Here is a 13356-nt window from a genome sequence, read left to right on the forward strand (position 1 = left end):
GTTTTATCTGTGCTCCTGGGCCTCTGGCTCGTCTCGTACCCCCAGCTATCCCACATCTCCATCTGGATGTAGTCAATCTGGTACCCTATTCAAACATGTAGTTGTAGTTAGATAAGCTAATTCTTCTTTACCAGTCCTGGTACATCACCTGTCCATCCTGGGAGAGGATCCTTCCTTCATGTGGACACCCCTGAGGTTTCGTCTTAGTCAAACACTGATAATACAACCTATAATGCTATTTTTTTCTACATAAAGAAGGAAAAAAACTCCAAAACTCACATAGTCAGTCTCTTCATCGAGGTCTGCCCTATCTTGGCGTGCGTTGACTTGAGGGAAGACATTTGTCATCAAATGATTGTGTGTACTTGGTGCCTTGCCATTACAGTCTCTATGGTCCACTCCTAAACCACTGCCAGTTCCAGAGCCTCCTCTCAGGGACCCCCATGCCCCAGACCCAGTCTTTTTGTCAGAGTCTGGATTCTGGATGTGAGGAGGTTGTCCTCCTGCCCTCAGAAGCTCTGGGAACTCCAGGGAAAGAGACCGTCGATTCCTCCTTCCACCAAAATGTCTTGAGAGGAACAATGAAGCTGGGGCTGGATGTAGAGGGAGAGGAGGAGGTTGGGAATGAGATAAAAGGGATTCCTGCTCAGAAGAATAGGCATAAGAATGGGGGAAACGGGTGCTTTGCACTCGCAGGCTGCCTCCAACTTGAGGTATCCCTCCAAACCCATAGTTCCTTCGACCAAGGCTGTATGAGCTAGACCTAAAGAGACAAAGAATTATAATACAGATTAACGTATAAATGTTAATGATAAAAAATAAAGAACAAAAGTGAGCACTTTATTTTAAAAACATTATGGGTACAAACTGAGGTTTCCTTTGAATGCAAGCAAAGCCTGATGAAGTTATCAATGCAGTAGGTAAAATGATGGCTGTACCTGCGACTCCACCTAGTCTGAGGGAATCGTCGTCCCCAGTTGTGGTAGTTGGAACCAGGACCATGGCGCTACATAAAAAGAACAAATTAATAATACATTTATAATAAAAAATAATAATAAACAAGAGAATACCTTTCAATGAATATAACTGTAGCTGAAAATCAGATATTGTAAAAACCTGTCACAAAAATTGTTTTTCTTGGAATTTGTGTTTTTGAGCACTCAAAGAACAACTATACACTTTGTAAAATATGTTAAAATATTTCATTTTATTTTCCTATGTTCCTAAATTTGCTATTTCTTTTCCTCACTAACAGACATTTGGGGGCATTAATAGGTTTCAAATCTCTATCAATGTAAATTGATTTGTTATTTCCTGAAGATACTGTTAACAAGAGAAGTATGTGTTTGTTTAGCTGCGTTCACATGGAACTCGTTCCGAGCGTCAAATTCGCTTAGACGCCCCTTTTTTGCCTTGCTCGCCGCCTGTCCAAAAATGTGTTAAAAGCCTGATGCCCCAGACGTGTGGGAGGAGCAACTGGGAAAATGAGATAACCATAAAAAAAAATAAAAAGATTTATGCCTACTCGCTTTTCTGGTTGCGTCACAAGTCGCTGGCAATGTCGACTGTCAACCAAAAGGTGCATTTACACAGGCTGCGTCGACTTGTGTTTAATCAGCCACTTTAAAGGAAAAATCTATGTAAATGCACGCAGACCGGAATTTTTTTGGCTTTGGTTTCTGGAAAACCTATGATTGCACTTGCTACGCAAGTTTTAAGTTAGGTTGCAGGCTCTACATACAAATTGGGAGTTCAATGATCGTGCGCATTGCATTAATAGGCGTAAAGGGGTTTAAAGGAAAAAAAATCTGCTAATATAATCTAATTATTTTCACATTTTGGTTTAAAAACTTTAAGAAAATTTTTTTTAAAACCTTTTTACTTTCATTGAGGGATGTAATTAACTCTTTCGATTGTCAATAGATGTTTTTGTGCTGATGGGCAAGTGGAGGTGTTCTGACAGTGATGGAGCTCACACACCCACTGTGTTTAACTTTGTATATGTCAATTGGTAGTTATTTTAAATACATTGTAGTTTTCTCAGAAAAAATTAAACTGATTTCAATAATGCAATATGCTCACAATAATGTAAGAGGTGCGTGTTAAAATAAACTGATGGTAACAGAGTGACGAAGTACCAAAGACAGGGAGCGTCTCTCCAGGCTGCTCTTCCCCAGGCTCAACACACTGCTCTTCCTGGACTCGCTGGTGAAGCTTCTCTTCTCTGAGGAATACGACCCTCTGGGCCCAGATGGCACCCCCAGCTCGAGGTGACCGTTTGGAGTGAGGGCACATATTCTTGTGTCTGCAGACATTTTCAAAGAAAATTAATTATTTTTTGTTTCCTCACATATATTTGTATTTAAAGTTTTATTGCTTTTTTTTGTTGCTGTTGAGTTTGGTCAGGTTTTGTGTTTGAGGTTATGTTTAATAATTTAGTTTTCCGTTTCTGTTAATGGGTCTTCATTTTTTATAACTTTATAATTCAGAGTTTCTCCTATCTTTATTGGGTTCTTCAAATTTTTATCATCTTTTTTTTCTTTTTTTGACTGTCCAGCCATGTCATTTTTTACCTTTTCACATTTGTGTTCTGTGTTAAGAGGCCCATTTTGCAAAACAGTAATTACTGGTTTTGGTCCCAAGGTAACGTAAAAGGTAAACCCAGAGTTCTTTTGTAAATTGAACAGGTTTATAAGTATTTCTCTGACTCTTGTCAGCCAGCTTTAGCCCACATCAGCATTTTTCAACCTTTTTTGAGACAATGTACACTTTTTCTTTGACAAGAATCCTGCGGCACACCAGCTTTCAAAAATATAAAAAAAAGAGAAACTCCATAGTCTGTATTGATGTACAGTCCCTCCACGATCTCCCGGCACTTCCGGCTCTCGGAGAAGACGCCACGCAGGCATAGAGCAGCTGCAGTTCTCAACTCTATTTACCGCATAAAAGCGTAAATATTGAGAAAAGCAATTTCTAAACATGCCGAGAAGATACCCAGTGTCTGAGGAATATGAGGACTTGAGGAAGACACTTGATTTTGTGCTGGAAGAGATCAAAGCTATAAAGATTGTTCATGGACAAATTCTGGATGCTATCGGAGAGGTGAAGCAGGTCCGGGCTCTGCAAGAGCAGTGCTTCAACAGGATGGATATAATCGAGAAACGAATGGATGACCAAGAGCAGATCTCCAGATCTAACGACATGATAATCACCGGATTGAAAATCAAACCCCGGTCATACGCGCATGCAGTGACCGCCGGGAACGGTGAGGAATCCGACGAGCAGGAGACGAGCTCTGTGGAAAAACAAGTGGAGGACTTCCTAAAGTCCAATGGAATTTCTCTGGACACCAACAATGTGGAGATCTGCAGACCGCTTCCCAGGAGAAGAGACACCGACAAACCAGCAATCCTCTTAAAGTTTGTCAATCGGAAACACAAAGCAGCTTTATTGAAGCAAGGAAGAAATCTGAGGGGAACCAATGTTTTCATGAATGAAAACCTCACGAAAAGGAATGCCGACATCGCCAGAAGAGCACGTTACTTGAAAAAGCAGGGGAAAATTCAAGGAACCTGGGTAAAAGACTGTAAAATGTATGCCAAACTCTGTGGATCCCCTGAGCAGTCCAAGGTTATTCTTATCAGGAGCCTGCAAGATTTGGAAAAATATTTACCCACTACAGTCTAAACAAGAGATACGTGAAGATGCTGGTCTTGCAAGATGAGGAGACAAACTCTACTATCCATGGCTTCTAAAAAAAACACTTTTTCTTCAACAGTCACCTGCAACCACAACTCTCAGAGAGATCTGAATGGTGAGCAAACCGACCTTAAAATATTCAGTGATAATGACAACAACCTTCAAGACATCGACCCTGATCAATTCTTTTCCACTGTTAATATGGACTGCAAATATTACAGCATAGATGACTTTAAAAACTCTGTTAACCCAGAAGAAAAACTGTCAATCATTCACTTTAACAGCAGAAGCATGTATACCAACTTTGAAGACATCAAGGACTATTTACAGAACATCGGGCATTCCTTTGATATCATAACCATAACTGAGACTTGGTTCAGCTGCGACAAGGACGCTGACTTTGAATTGGAAAACTATGAACTTAACTATGTGAACAGAATAAACAAAAAAGGTGGAGGAGTCGCAATATATGTGGAAAAAAATATGAAGTTTACGGTAATTGATAAATTGTCTGTCGCAGTGGATGGAGTACTAGAATGTCTTACAATTGAAATATGTAACAATTCAGGGAAAAATGTCATTATAAGCTGTGTTTATAGGTCGCCAGGGTCAAGCTTAGAAGTGTTCAGTGACTGGATGGAAAAGATGTTTACCTCTCTAAATAACAAAATATTATACATCTGTGGAGACTTCAATATCGATCTGATAAACCCCAGCAAACATAAAGCAACAGACGACTTTATCAGCAGAATGTATGCTATGAGTTTATATCCAACCATAACAAGACCCAGCAGAATCACTACTCAAAGTGCTACTCTTATTGATAATATTTTTACAAATAATATAGAATACACTCATATGAGTGGACTAATGATATGTGACATAACTGATCATTTACCAGTTTTTGCACTATTTGACAACAATGTGAAGACAAAGAAAATTATAAAAGAACCAGTCTACAAAAGGCTAAGAAATGAAAAAACCATGAATGCCCTGAATAATGACTTATCCAGACAAAACTGGAACTCTGTGTACAGAGAGAAAGATGTCGATATTGCTTATAAATGTTTTTTAGAAAAATTTAGGTCACTTTACAATAAGAACTGTCCAATTTATAAATTCAAGAACAAATATGCCAAATGCCCTTGGTTAACCACCGGTCTACAAAAGGCTTGTAAAAAGAAAAATAACCTGTATAAAAAATTCTTAAAACAAAGGACAAGGGAAAGTGAACAAAGATATAAGTCATATAAAAATAAACTAACTGAAATAACACGTTACAGTAAAAAAGTGTACTTCAACAATCTACTGAATGAAAATAAATACAACGTAAAGCGAGTTTGGGAAATATTAAATAACATCATTAAAAATGGGACAAAAAACCGAACTTATCCAGATTACTTTACAGATGGGACTGGTCAAAGCTATGACATCAATGAAGCAGCAAACGGTCTCAATAACTACTTTGTAAACGTGGGTCCAGAGTTGGCAGCGGAAATTCCAAAATGCAAAACTAGCAAAGACAATAACCCACCCATCGACAGGATCCCACACTCAATCTTTCTCTCTAATGTGAACGAAAATGAACTGATATCAATTGTGAATAATTTCAAGACTAAAAACTCAAAAGATTGTGAGGACATAGATATGAAGGTGGTGAAAAAGGTCATTCATAATGTAGCTAAGCCTCTAACATACATTTGTAACTTATCATTACAAACTGGGAGATTCCCAAACCAAATGAAAATAGCCAAAGTGATTCCTGTCTATAAGAGTGGAGACAAACACCAATTTACAAACTATAGACCTGTTTCTCTTCTTCCACAATTCTCAAAAATTTTAGAAAAAATATTCAATGATAAATTAGCTTTATTTATTGAAAAACACAACATTATAAATGAAAACCAATATGGTTTTAGAGAAAATAGATCAACGTCATTGGCTATCATTGATGCTGTGGAGGAAATCACAAATGCTCTGGACAAAAAGAAATATGCAGCTGGAATTTTCATTGACTTAAAAAAAGCATTTGACACTCTCAATCATGACATCCTACTTGACAAACTGGAAGTGTATGGGATACGAGGACTAGCGCTAACTTGGGTCAAAAGCTATTTAACGGGAAGAAAACAATTTGTCAAGATTGATGAATATACATCAGAAACCAAAGAGATAAGTTGTGGTGTCCCACAAGGATCAATTCTAGGCCCGCTGCTATTCAATATTTACATAAATGATATATTTAATGTTTCAAAGCTTATGAAACTCATATTATTTGCTGATGACACAAATATATTCTATTCTACAGACAATCAAAGGGAACTTATCAAGGTGGTGAACACAGAGTTAAACAAAATAAAATTATGGATGGATTACAACAAATTGTCTTTGAACCTAAATAAAACCAAAGTGATGTTTTTTGGAAACTACAATGCAAATAAAGAGCTCTCAATTGAAATAAATAATGTCTTTATTGAACGTGTTACAGAAATCAAATTCTTAGGGTTTTTTATCGATGACAAACTAAGTTGGAAGCCACACATCAGACACATACAAACTAAAGTCTCAAAAAGTATTTCAATCGTAAATAAATCTAAACATATATTAGGATACAACAGTAGATATTTATTGTACTGCTCTTTAATATTACCATATTTCACCTACTGTATAGAAATTTGGGGGAATAATTACAAGAGCTCACTATATCCTCTCTTTCTACTTCAAAAACGAGCCGTCAGAGTTGTACATAAAGCCGGATATCTTGATCATACAAACAATCTATTTTATCAATCAAGACTTTTAAAACTGCACGACCTTGTTGATTTTTACACTGCGCAACTTTTATACAGAGCCAGCTGGAAATTGTTACCATCCAACATCCAAAAACAGTTCTTAGAAAATGAAGGAGGCTACAGACTGAGGGGATGTAGGAACTTCAAGATCAAATTGATAAGAACCACAAAGAAAAGTTTCTGTGTGTCGGTGTGTGGCACTAAACTTTGGAACAGTTTAAGTAATGAGCTCAAACAATGTTCAAATATTCAAATATTCAAGAAAATGTATAAAGAATCTCTTATTTCAGGATATGAAGATAAGAGGATTTAAGGATCAACAGGTGCTTGAATAATTCCAAATACATGTGTGAACTTGATTGTGGTGAAATAATCAAAGCTCTTTTAATTACAACCAATGAGTGTTACATTGTAATGTGCAATAATGATTACTGAAATGTTTAAATTACAATCAATAAGCTATAGATTTTATTTACTTGATCTGCAATATGTAGCAATAATTACTGGTTTGATGTTATCATGTGTTCTAATGATAATCAATTATTATTACATATCGGTATCGTTACTGTTTACTGAAATCATGAATGAATGTTTTCTGAAGATCATCAATCATTTCTAGGCACTGGATTTTGTTACTTGAAGAGAATCTATCTGATCAGAACCGGATTTAAAACACTGTAAAACTATCAAATGAATGAACTCAGTAGGGGTGGGATTATATAAGCTTGCTTCTTCCCACTCCTTTTCAAGCAATAAATCAAACTCTACTTATAATTCAGTTAATGATCACTGTTTTTAATTAAGCAAATGTGACTTAAGTGACGTTTTTGTTTTGTTTTCTGTCTTTTTAATCTATGCATTTCATCATTTCTGTAATGAGTTTGATAAATATGTGTAATTTTTTTTTTATTGCTTTGACTACAATGCTTGAAATAAATCAATAAATCAATCAATCAAAAATCAAATGCATTTTTGTAATACTTGAGGCAGAAAAACCTGGAGGTTGCAGCTGTTTTTTCAAAACGATGTAATAAAAGTTGAGATAGTTTTCAGTGATCATTTTCAGGTAAATTATTTGAAATTTTACACTAGTAGTTGTTTTTCCCTCCAGTTTATTAATATGCATTTTATGTAACCTCACAAAAACCAAATATATTCCTTCTAACTAGTGATTTATTTTTCAAATATTTTTTCATTGTTTGAAAAGCAAAAGCAACAATTATATGATCACAGACGAAACGTATTTGAAAGCTTCAACAAATTTTTTATTTCTAGGTAAATATATTGTTTCAATTTAGCTTAATAGCGTCTGTTGGCCATTTCACCTTAATCCTGTTTATAAGCTTAACTAAAGTAACTGAAGTCTGAAAGCAAATTTGTCCTTCAATTCAGACATTATTAGACAAGTGTTTCAGTTAGAAAGATGACTTGGACCAAATTCTAGGATGTTTGGCTGTTAATAAACACAAACCTTGAAGGAGAGCTAAACTGTTTACCTCTGATTTCATCAAGAAGATTTAAAAACTGTTTGATGTGTGTGTTTGTTGTGGTTTCAAGAAGGAACATCATTATTTTGTTAGCTTTTTCCAGCGCCTGACACCTGATCCTGCGGAAAGCTATACAAGCTTCAGCTATTATTTTTGTTAGAACTCAAAGACTGAATGAGCCAAGTCGGAACAAGGAAGTGAGGATGTTAACCACTTCTGATTGGTCAGACTGATGACGTATGATTAGGCGTCCAAGGTGGAGACAGTTGAAGGGGCGGGACTTTTCCAAAAACAGATCTACCGGTATCTGCTAAAACTCCGGCTAAGTAGCGATACCGTCATTCTTTCCAAAGTGTCTTTGTCTTTAAGTGTTTTAGGACTTTCATATTCCTAACTACTTAGTGTTATCAAGGCCTGTTTAACCATTGTGCTATCTTAGATGACCCCATCCCATATATTGACGTGTTCTCCCTACCATTACAAAGGTGGATAAAGGTGGAAAGATTTCATGTAATCCATGGACACCAGTGAAGATCACAAATCATTGAAGAAAAAAGGTTCAGCCCCCTGTATAGTGGGTCTAGATGACCCAACTCCCAATGTTAAAGTGCCTAGGATAGCACAAGGATTAAACATCAGATCTCTTTCTAACAAGTCTTTTATAATTAATGATCTGATTGTTGACAATGATTTGAACTGTTTGTTTTTAACTGAAGCCTGGCTTGGTGATGCACCTGCTATTCTCACTGAGGCCTCTCCCCCTAATTTTATTTTTTTTATTTTCTGTAAGGGAAGGTAATAGAGGTGGTGGAACAGCATCTATTTGCTGAAAAAGGCATTAAAACTGAAACCTTTACATTAACATTAACATTTCATTGATTTAGCACCTCCGCTGAAAACAAAAATACTGAAACAGAATCCAAAGACACACAGGAGAAACGGTGCTATTTTGAAATCGAAGAAAATTTGACGGAGAGCAGAGAGAAAATTTAGAAAAACTAATTTAACAGTCGTTTATGACTTTTTTACGGATCAGCTGAAAATTTAGAACCATGCTGTCAAACAATCAAGGACACTTTATTTTTCAAATCTCATCACAGACAATAAACGATAGAACAAGGGTTAAATGAACACAGACCTGATATATTGGCAATGATAAATGTTTTTAGATCAATGAAAATGGGTAAATTTTAGGTACACCCCACCATCTCCCGAGGCACACACACACCGGCTAATAAAAAACACTGGCCTATATGACATAGGTTCAAAAATAGTCCATTCATTGACGCTGTGCCTTATAAATTGGTGCGTCCTATAGTGTGGCAAATATGCAAATTTTACTGCCACTTATTTGACAGGATTTCTAAATATTTATTTTCATGCTCTGGGTTTTTAACTTCAGGAAGTTTAATCAGTTCTTTAAGTGGACCGGTACTTACTGGTGTTCAGTACAGGCACTTATTTACTACCTAGGCGAGCGCAGCTGGAAATTTGGCAATGCACTGACTGCAAGCCACCTGGATGACTACACAACAATGCAGTGTGGGAAGCAGTGTCCTGACAGTTCTTGACAGTGATTCTGATCAAAAACTGCTGGTGCTCAGTAAAGGAAATCTGTGTATTTTGTAACTCTTTCTGCAAATAGTAAATCACTGATAAAAATTAAAAAAAAAACTATTTCTATCTAGACAAATAAATACCAATATTTGGTAATTTAAAGAAACATCACTCAGATTACTTTATCATTAGAAATTATTTTACTTAAAACTTTAACTCTTTAATTTTTTCTACTGACAATCATTTTGGTTTCAAGCTAAGCATCAGACAGACATTTGTGTTTATGCAAGAAGAATTCATAGGTACAGGCATCATGAATCATCTGTGGTTACAGTGGGGCAAAAGAATATTTCGTTAGTTACCAATTGTGCAAGTTATCCTACTTAAAGAGGCCTGTAATTTCTATCATAGTTATGTCTTAACTATAAAAGGCAAAAAAAAAATCACATCTGATTTTTAAATAGTGTATTTGTAAATTATGGTGAAACATAAGTATTTGGCCAATAACAAAAGTTCAAAGTCAATACTTTCTTATATACTCTTTGTTGGCAATGACAACAAAGAGTTTTCACAAACACAAGGTTTTCACAAACTGTTGCTGGTGTTTTGGCCCATTCCTCCATGCAGATCTCCTATAGAGCAGTGATTATTAAAGGCTGTTGCTGGGCAACACCGACTTTTAACTCCCTCCAAAGATATTGTATGGGGTTGAGATCTGGAAAATGGCTAGGCCACTTCAGGACTTTGAAATGCTTCTTATGAAGCCATTCCTTCGTTACCCCGGCAGTGTGTTTGGGATCTTTGTCATGGTGAAAGACCCAGCCATGTTTCATCTTCGATGCCCTTGCTGATGAAAGAAGGTTTTCACTCAAAATCTGATGATACATGGCCCCATTCCTTCTTCCCTTTACATGGATCAGTTGTCCTGGTCCCTTTACTTAAACACAGCCCCACAGCATTATGTTTCCACCCCCATGCTTTGTTCTTTGGATGCAACTCTTCAATTTTTCTCCTCCAAACACCAAGAGTACAGTTTGTATGACATTAGGAGCATAGGACATTCTCCCTATCCCCTTCTTGGACATCCAAATGCTCTCTGGCAAGCTTTAAATGGGCCTGCACATGTACTAGCTTTACCAGGGGGCCACGCCTGGCACTGCAGGATTTGAGTCTCTGGCGGTGGTGGTAGCCTTTATTACTTTGGTCCCAACTCTGCAGGTCATTCACTAGTTCCCCCTGTGTGGTTCTGGAATTTTTTCTCACCGTTCTTGTGATGATTTTGAGCCCACAGGGTGAGATCTTGTAGAGAGCCCGGGATCCAGGGAGATTATCAGTGAACCTGTATGTCTTCCATTTCCTAATAATTGCTCCCACAGTTGATTTCTTCAAACCAAGCGGCTAGCCTATTGAGGTTTGAGGTTGTGGACAGGTTGTCATGGTACTCCTGGGAGTCCTGTCCTTCCCCCCCTCCCTTCTCTGCTCATCCCCCCCAAATTGACCCAGCTGTTGGCACTCTCCTCATCAACTCTCCTGCTACTTAAGATGGACCTTCTCCAGTAATCGTCGCCAGTTTGTTGCTCCTCTGTGGTGCAGTTCCTGGTCTCATGCTTTCTAGTAACCTTAAGTGATCTCTTGATCCACGCATTGACATGTACTCACATCTACCTCCTTGTCAACATGATATCTCACCACAATTAACGACCTGGGTTCACTCATCAACTCTCTCTCCATCTGGTTACCCCGAATTCCTGACCTCCAGCCATGCCACAACTCCATGCCTCGCAGCCGCACCATCTCCCTACAAGTAAAACTCTGCTGGCTTCTCCAAAGGTGTGCTACATGTCATAACAGAAAAGGAAGACCTCACTCACCGTCTGGGTTTCATCCTGTTCTCACCGCCTCTACCTCTGGAACACACGCTCCTCCATCACCTCTGGGTTTCGACGCTGATTCCTCAATCAACCAGAAGAACTTTTCCATGAATTATTGTTTCGCCCTGGACAATAAATCTATGACTTCATCTACTCCTGTGTTTGTGATCTTTCCTACTCATCGTAATCATGACACAGGTGTCTTTTATAGAGATAACAAGTTCAAAAAGGTTGCCATTAATACAGGTAATGAGTGGAGGACAGAGGATCCCCTTACAGAAGAAGTTACAGGTCACCCGTCGCCCGGGCTGCATGGGTCCTTTCACAGGGGGGGCTACAGGGTCTGGGGGGTCTCTGGTCTCTTCTAGTCCAGCTGATCAGGCTGGGGAGGATCTGATCCCCCAATGAACTCATGGTACACTTTGATAGCGTGCTTGCACCTTTGGAGCGTGGTTTGTTACAGGTCTGTGATAGCCAGAAATCTTGCTTGTTTGTAGGTGACAAAATACTTATTTTCCACTATCATTTGCAAATAAATGCTTTAAAAATCAGACAAAGGGATTTTCTGGATTTCTTTTCTAATTTTTGTTTTCATAGTTGAGGATTCAACCATGATGAAAATTACAGGCCTCTCATCTTTTTTAGTGGTAGTGTCACGGTGCCTCTGTCAGGTTCCTCCCCCCTCCCCTCTCTGCTTGGCCTAATTCTCCGCAGCTGCCGCCACTCATCTCATCAGTCTGCCTGTCCTTCATAAGGAGCTCCAGGACCATCATTCAACGCAAGTTTGTTTCCCCTAATGGTGCATGTTCAAGCCTCAAGTGAAATCTTGTTTAAACTAGCCTCGGCCCCTCGTCTCATGTTTTCTGTCCTGTTCCAGGAATACTCACATCCACGAGTGAGCGGTCAAGCGGACGAGTCAAGCAAACTCCCAACCACACTCACCGTCTGCAGTGGAACGCTGTTGGAATTTCCCGGCTCCTCTCAAGTCACGGTCTGGTTCCTCAAGCGGTGCCTCCTGCCCTCGTCCGGTCTCGGATTCACGCTCTCCCTCCAGCCACGTCGCCTCCCTGCCATACCAAGACTCCGTCAACAGCCGTATCAATAAACCCTATTCTTACCATAACTCACCTCCTGTCATCCTTCTGGGTTCCAGCATCTGGGTCTGCCTAAGCTTAGCCTGCCATGACAGAACGAACTCGCCAAAGCCCCGACCCAGCTGACCCGGAAGGCCTTCGTCTTGCCGTAACCCAACAGGGCATCATGCTCGGACGTCAGGCAGATGCTCTCGCCCAAATGGCCTCGGCACAACAGGAGTTATTCCGCCGAATAGACGGTATGTCTTAAACCCTCGTTGATCTAACCGGACAATTTGCTAACCCTGCTACAGGACCAGCTATTGCTACTTCCGACAACAACACTGCTCCCACTTCCGCTTCCGGATCCTTCCAGCCGGCGGAGAACTTCCGGTTGCAGCCGGAGCCCTTTTTTGGTGACGTAGAGGCCTGCAGCGGCTTCCTCTTACAGTGCCAGCTCATTTTCCGTCAAGCCCCAAGGTACTACCAGTCCGATCATAGCAAAATCACGCTCATTGTTAATTCCTTACGCGATAAAGCTCTCCAGTGGGCTCAAGCCTTTATTTCTGCAAATCCTATTACCCATCTTCTATATGAACATTTCATCAATGAATTTCGGCTCATCTTTGATCAGCCACGCCGGCAAGAAGAAGCCACCAGGCGCCTTTTAAATTTAAAACAGCGGGGTCGGTCAGTTAGTGATCATCTGATCGATTTCCGTATTTTGGCAGTTGAAGCGGGGTGGCCAGACATTGCTCTGAAGGGCATTTTTTACCAGTCTCTGAATGAATCCATTAAGGATCATTTATGCACACAGCCGGAGGCTAACACATTTGAGGACCTAGTCACAGCTGCTCTCCGATCAGACATCCGTCTA

The 13356-nt window shown here is 39.1% G+C and overlaps 1 protein-coding gene and 1 long non-coding RNA gene across 5 annotated transcripts in view; both read right to left on the bottom strand.

The window, feature by feature from the left end:
- Window positions 1-13356, bottom strand: part of cacna1ib (calcium voltage-gated channel subunit alpha1 Ib) — a 439141-nt gene that overhangs the window by 209760 nt on the left and 216025 nt on the right. For all 4 annotated transcript variants that reach the window (XM_023954667.2, XM_078943263.1, XM_078943351.1 and 1 more), the window contains 3 exons: window positions 2139-2305; window positions 939-1006; window positions 280-763 (listed from right to left, as the gene is read on the bottom strand). In XM_023954667.2, coding sequence (XP_023810435.2) covers window positions 280-763; window positions 939-1006; window positions 2139-2305 — 719 coding nt within the window. The remainder of the gene's footprint in view (window positions 1-279; window positions 764-938; window positions 1007-2138; window positions 2306-13356) is intronic.
- LOC111947992 (uncharacterized) lies at window positions 12348-12630 on the bottom strand. Its single transcript, XR_002873993.2, has 2 exons — window positions 12535-12630; window positions 12348-12473 (listed from the first exon to the last, which is right to left on the bottom strand). It is a non-coding gene; the product is annotated as an uncharacterized LOC111947992 (long non-coding RNA).

This window comes from Oryzias latipes, chromosome 1, assembly GCF_053564925.1.
Source record: "Oryzias latipes strain Hd-rR chromosome 1, Olatipes_Hd-rR_3.1".
Classification (NCBI taxonomy): domain Eukaryota; kingdom Metazoa; phylum Chordata; class Actinopteri; order Beloniformes; family Adrianichthyidae; genus Oryzias; species Oryzias latipes.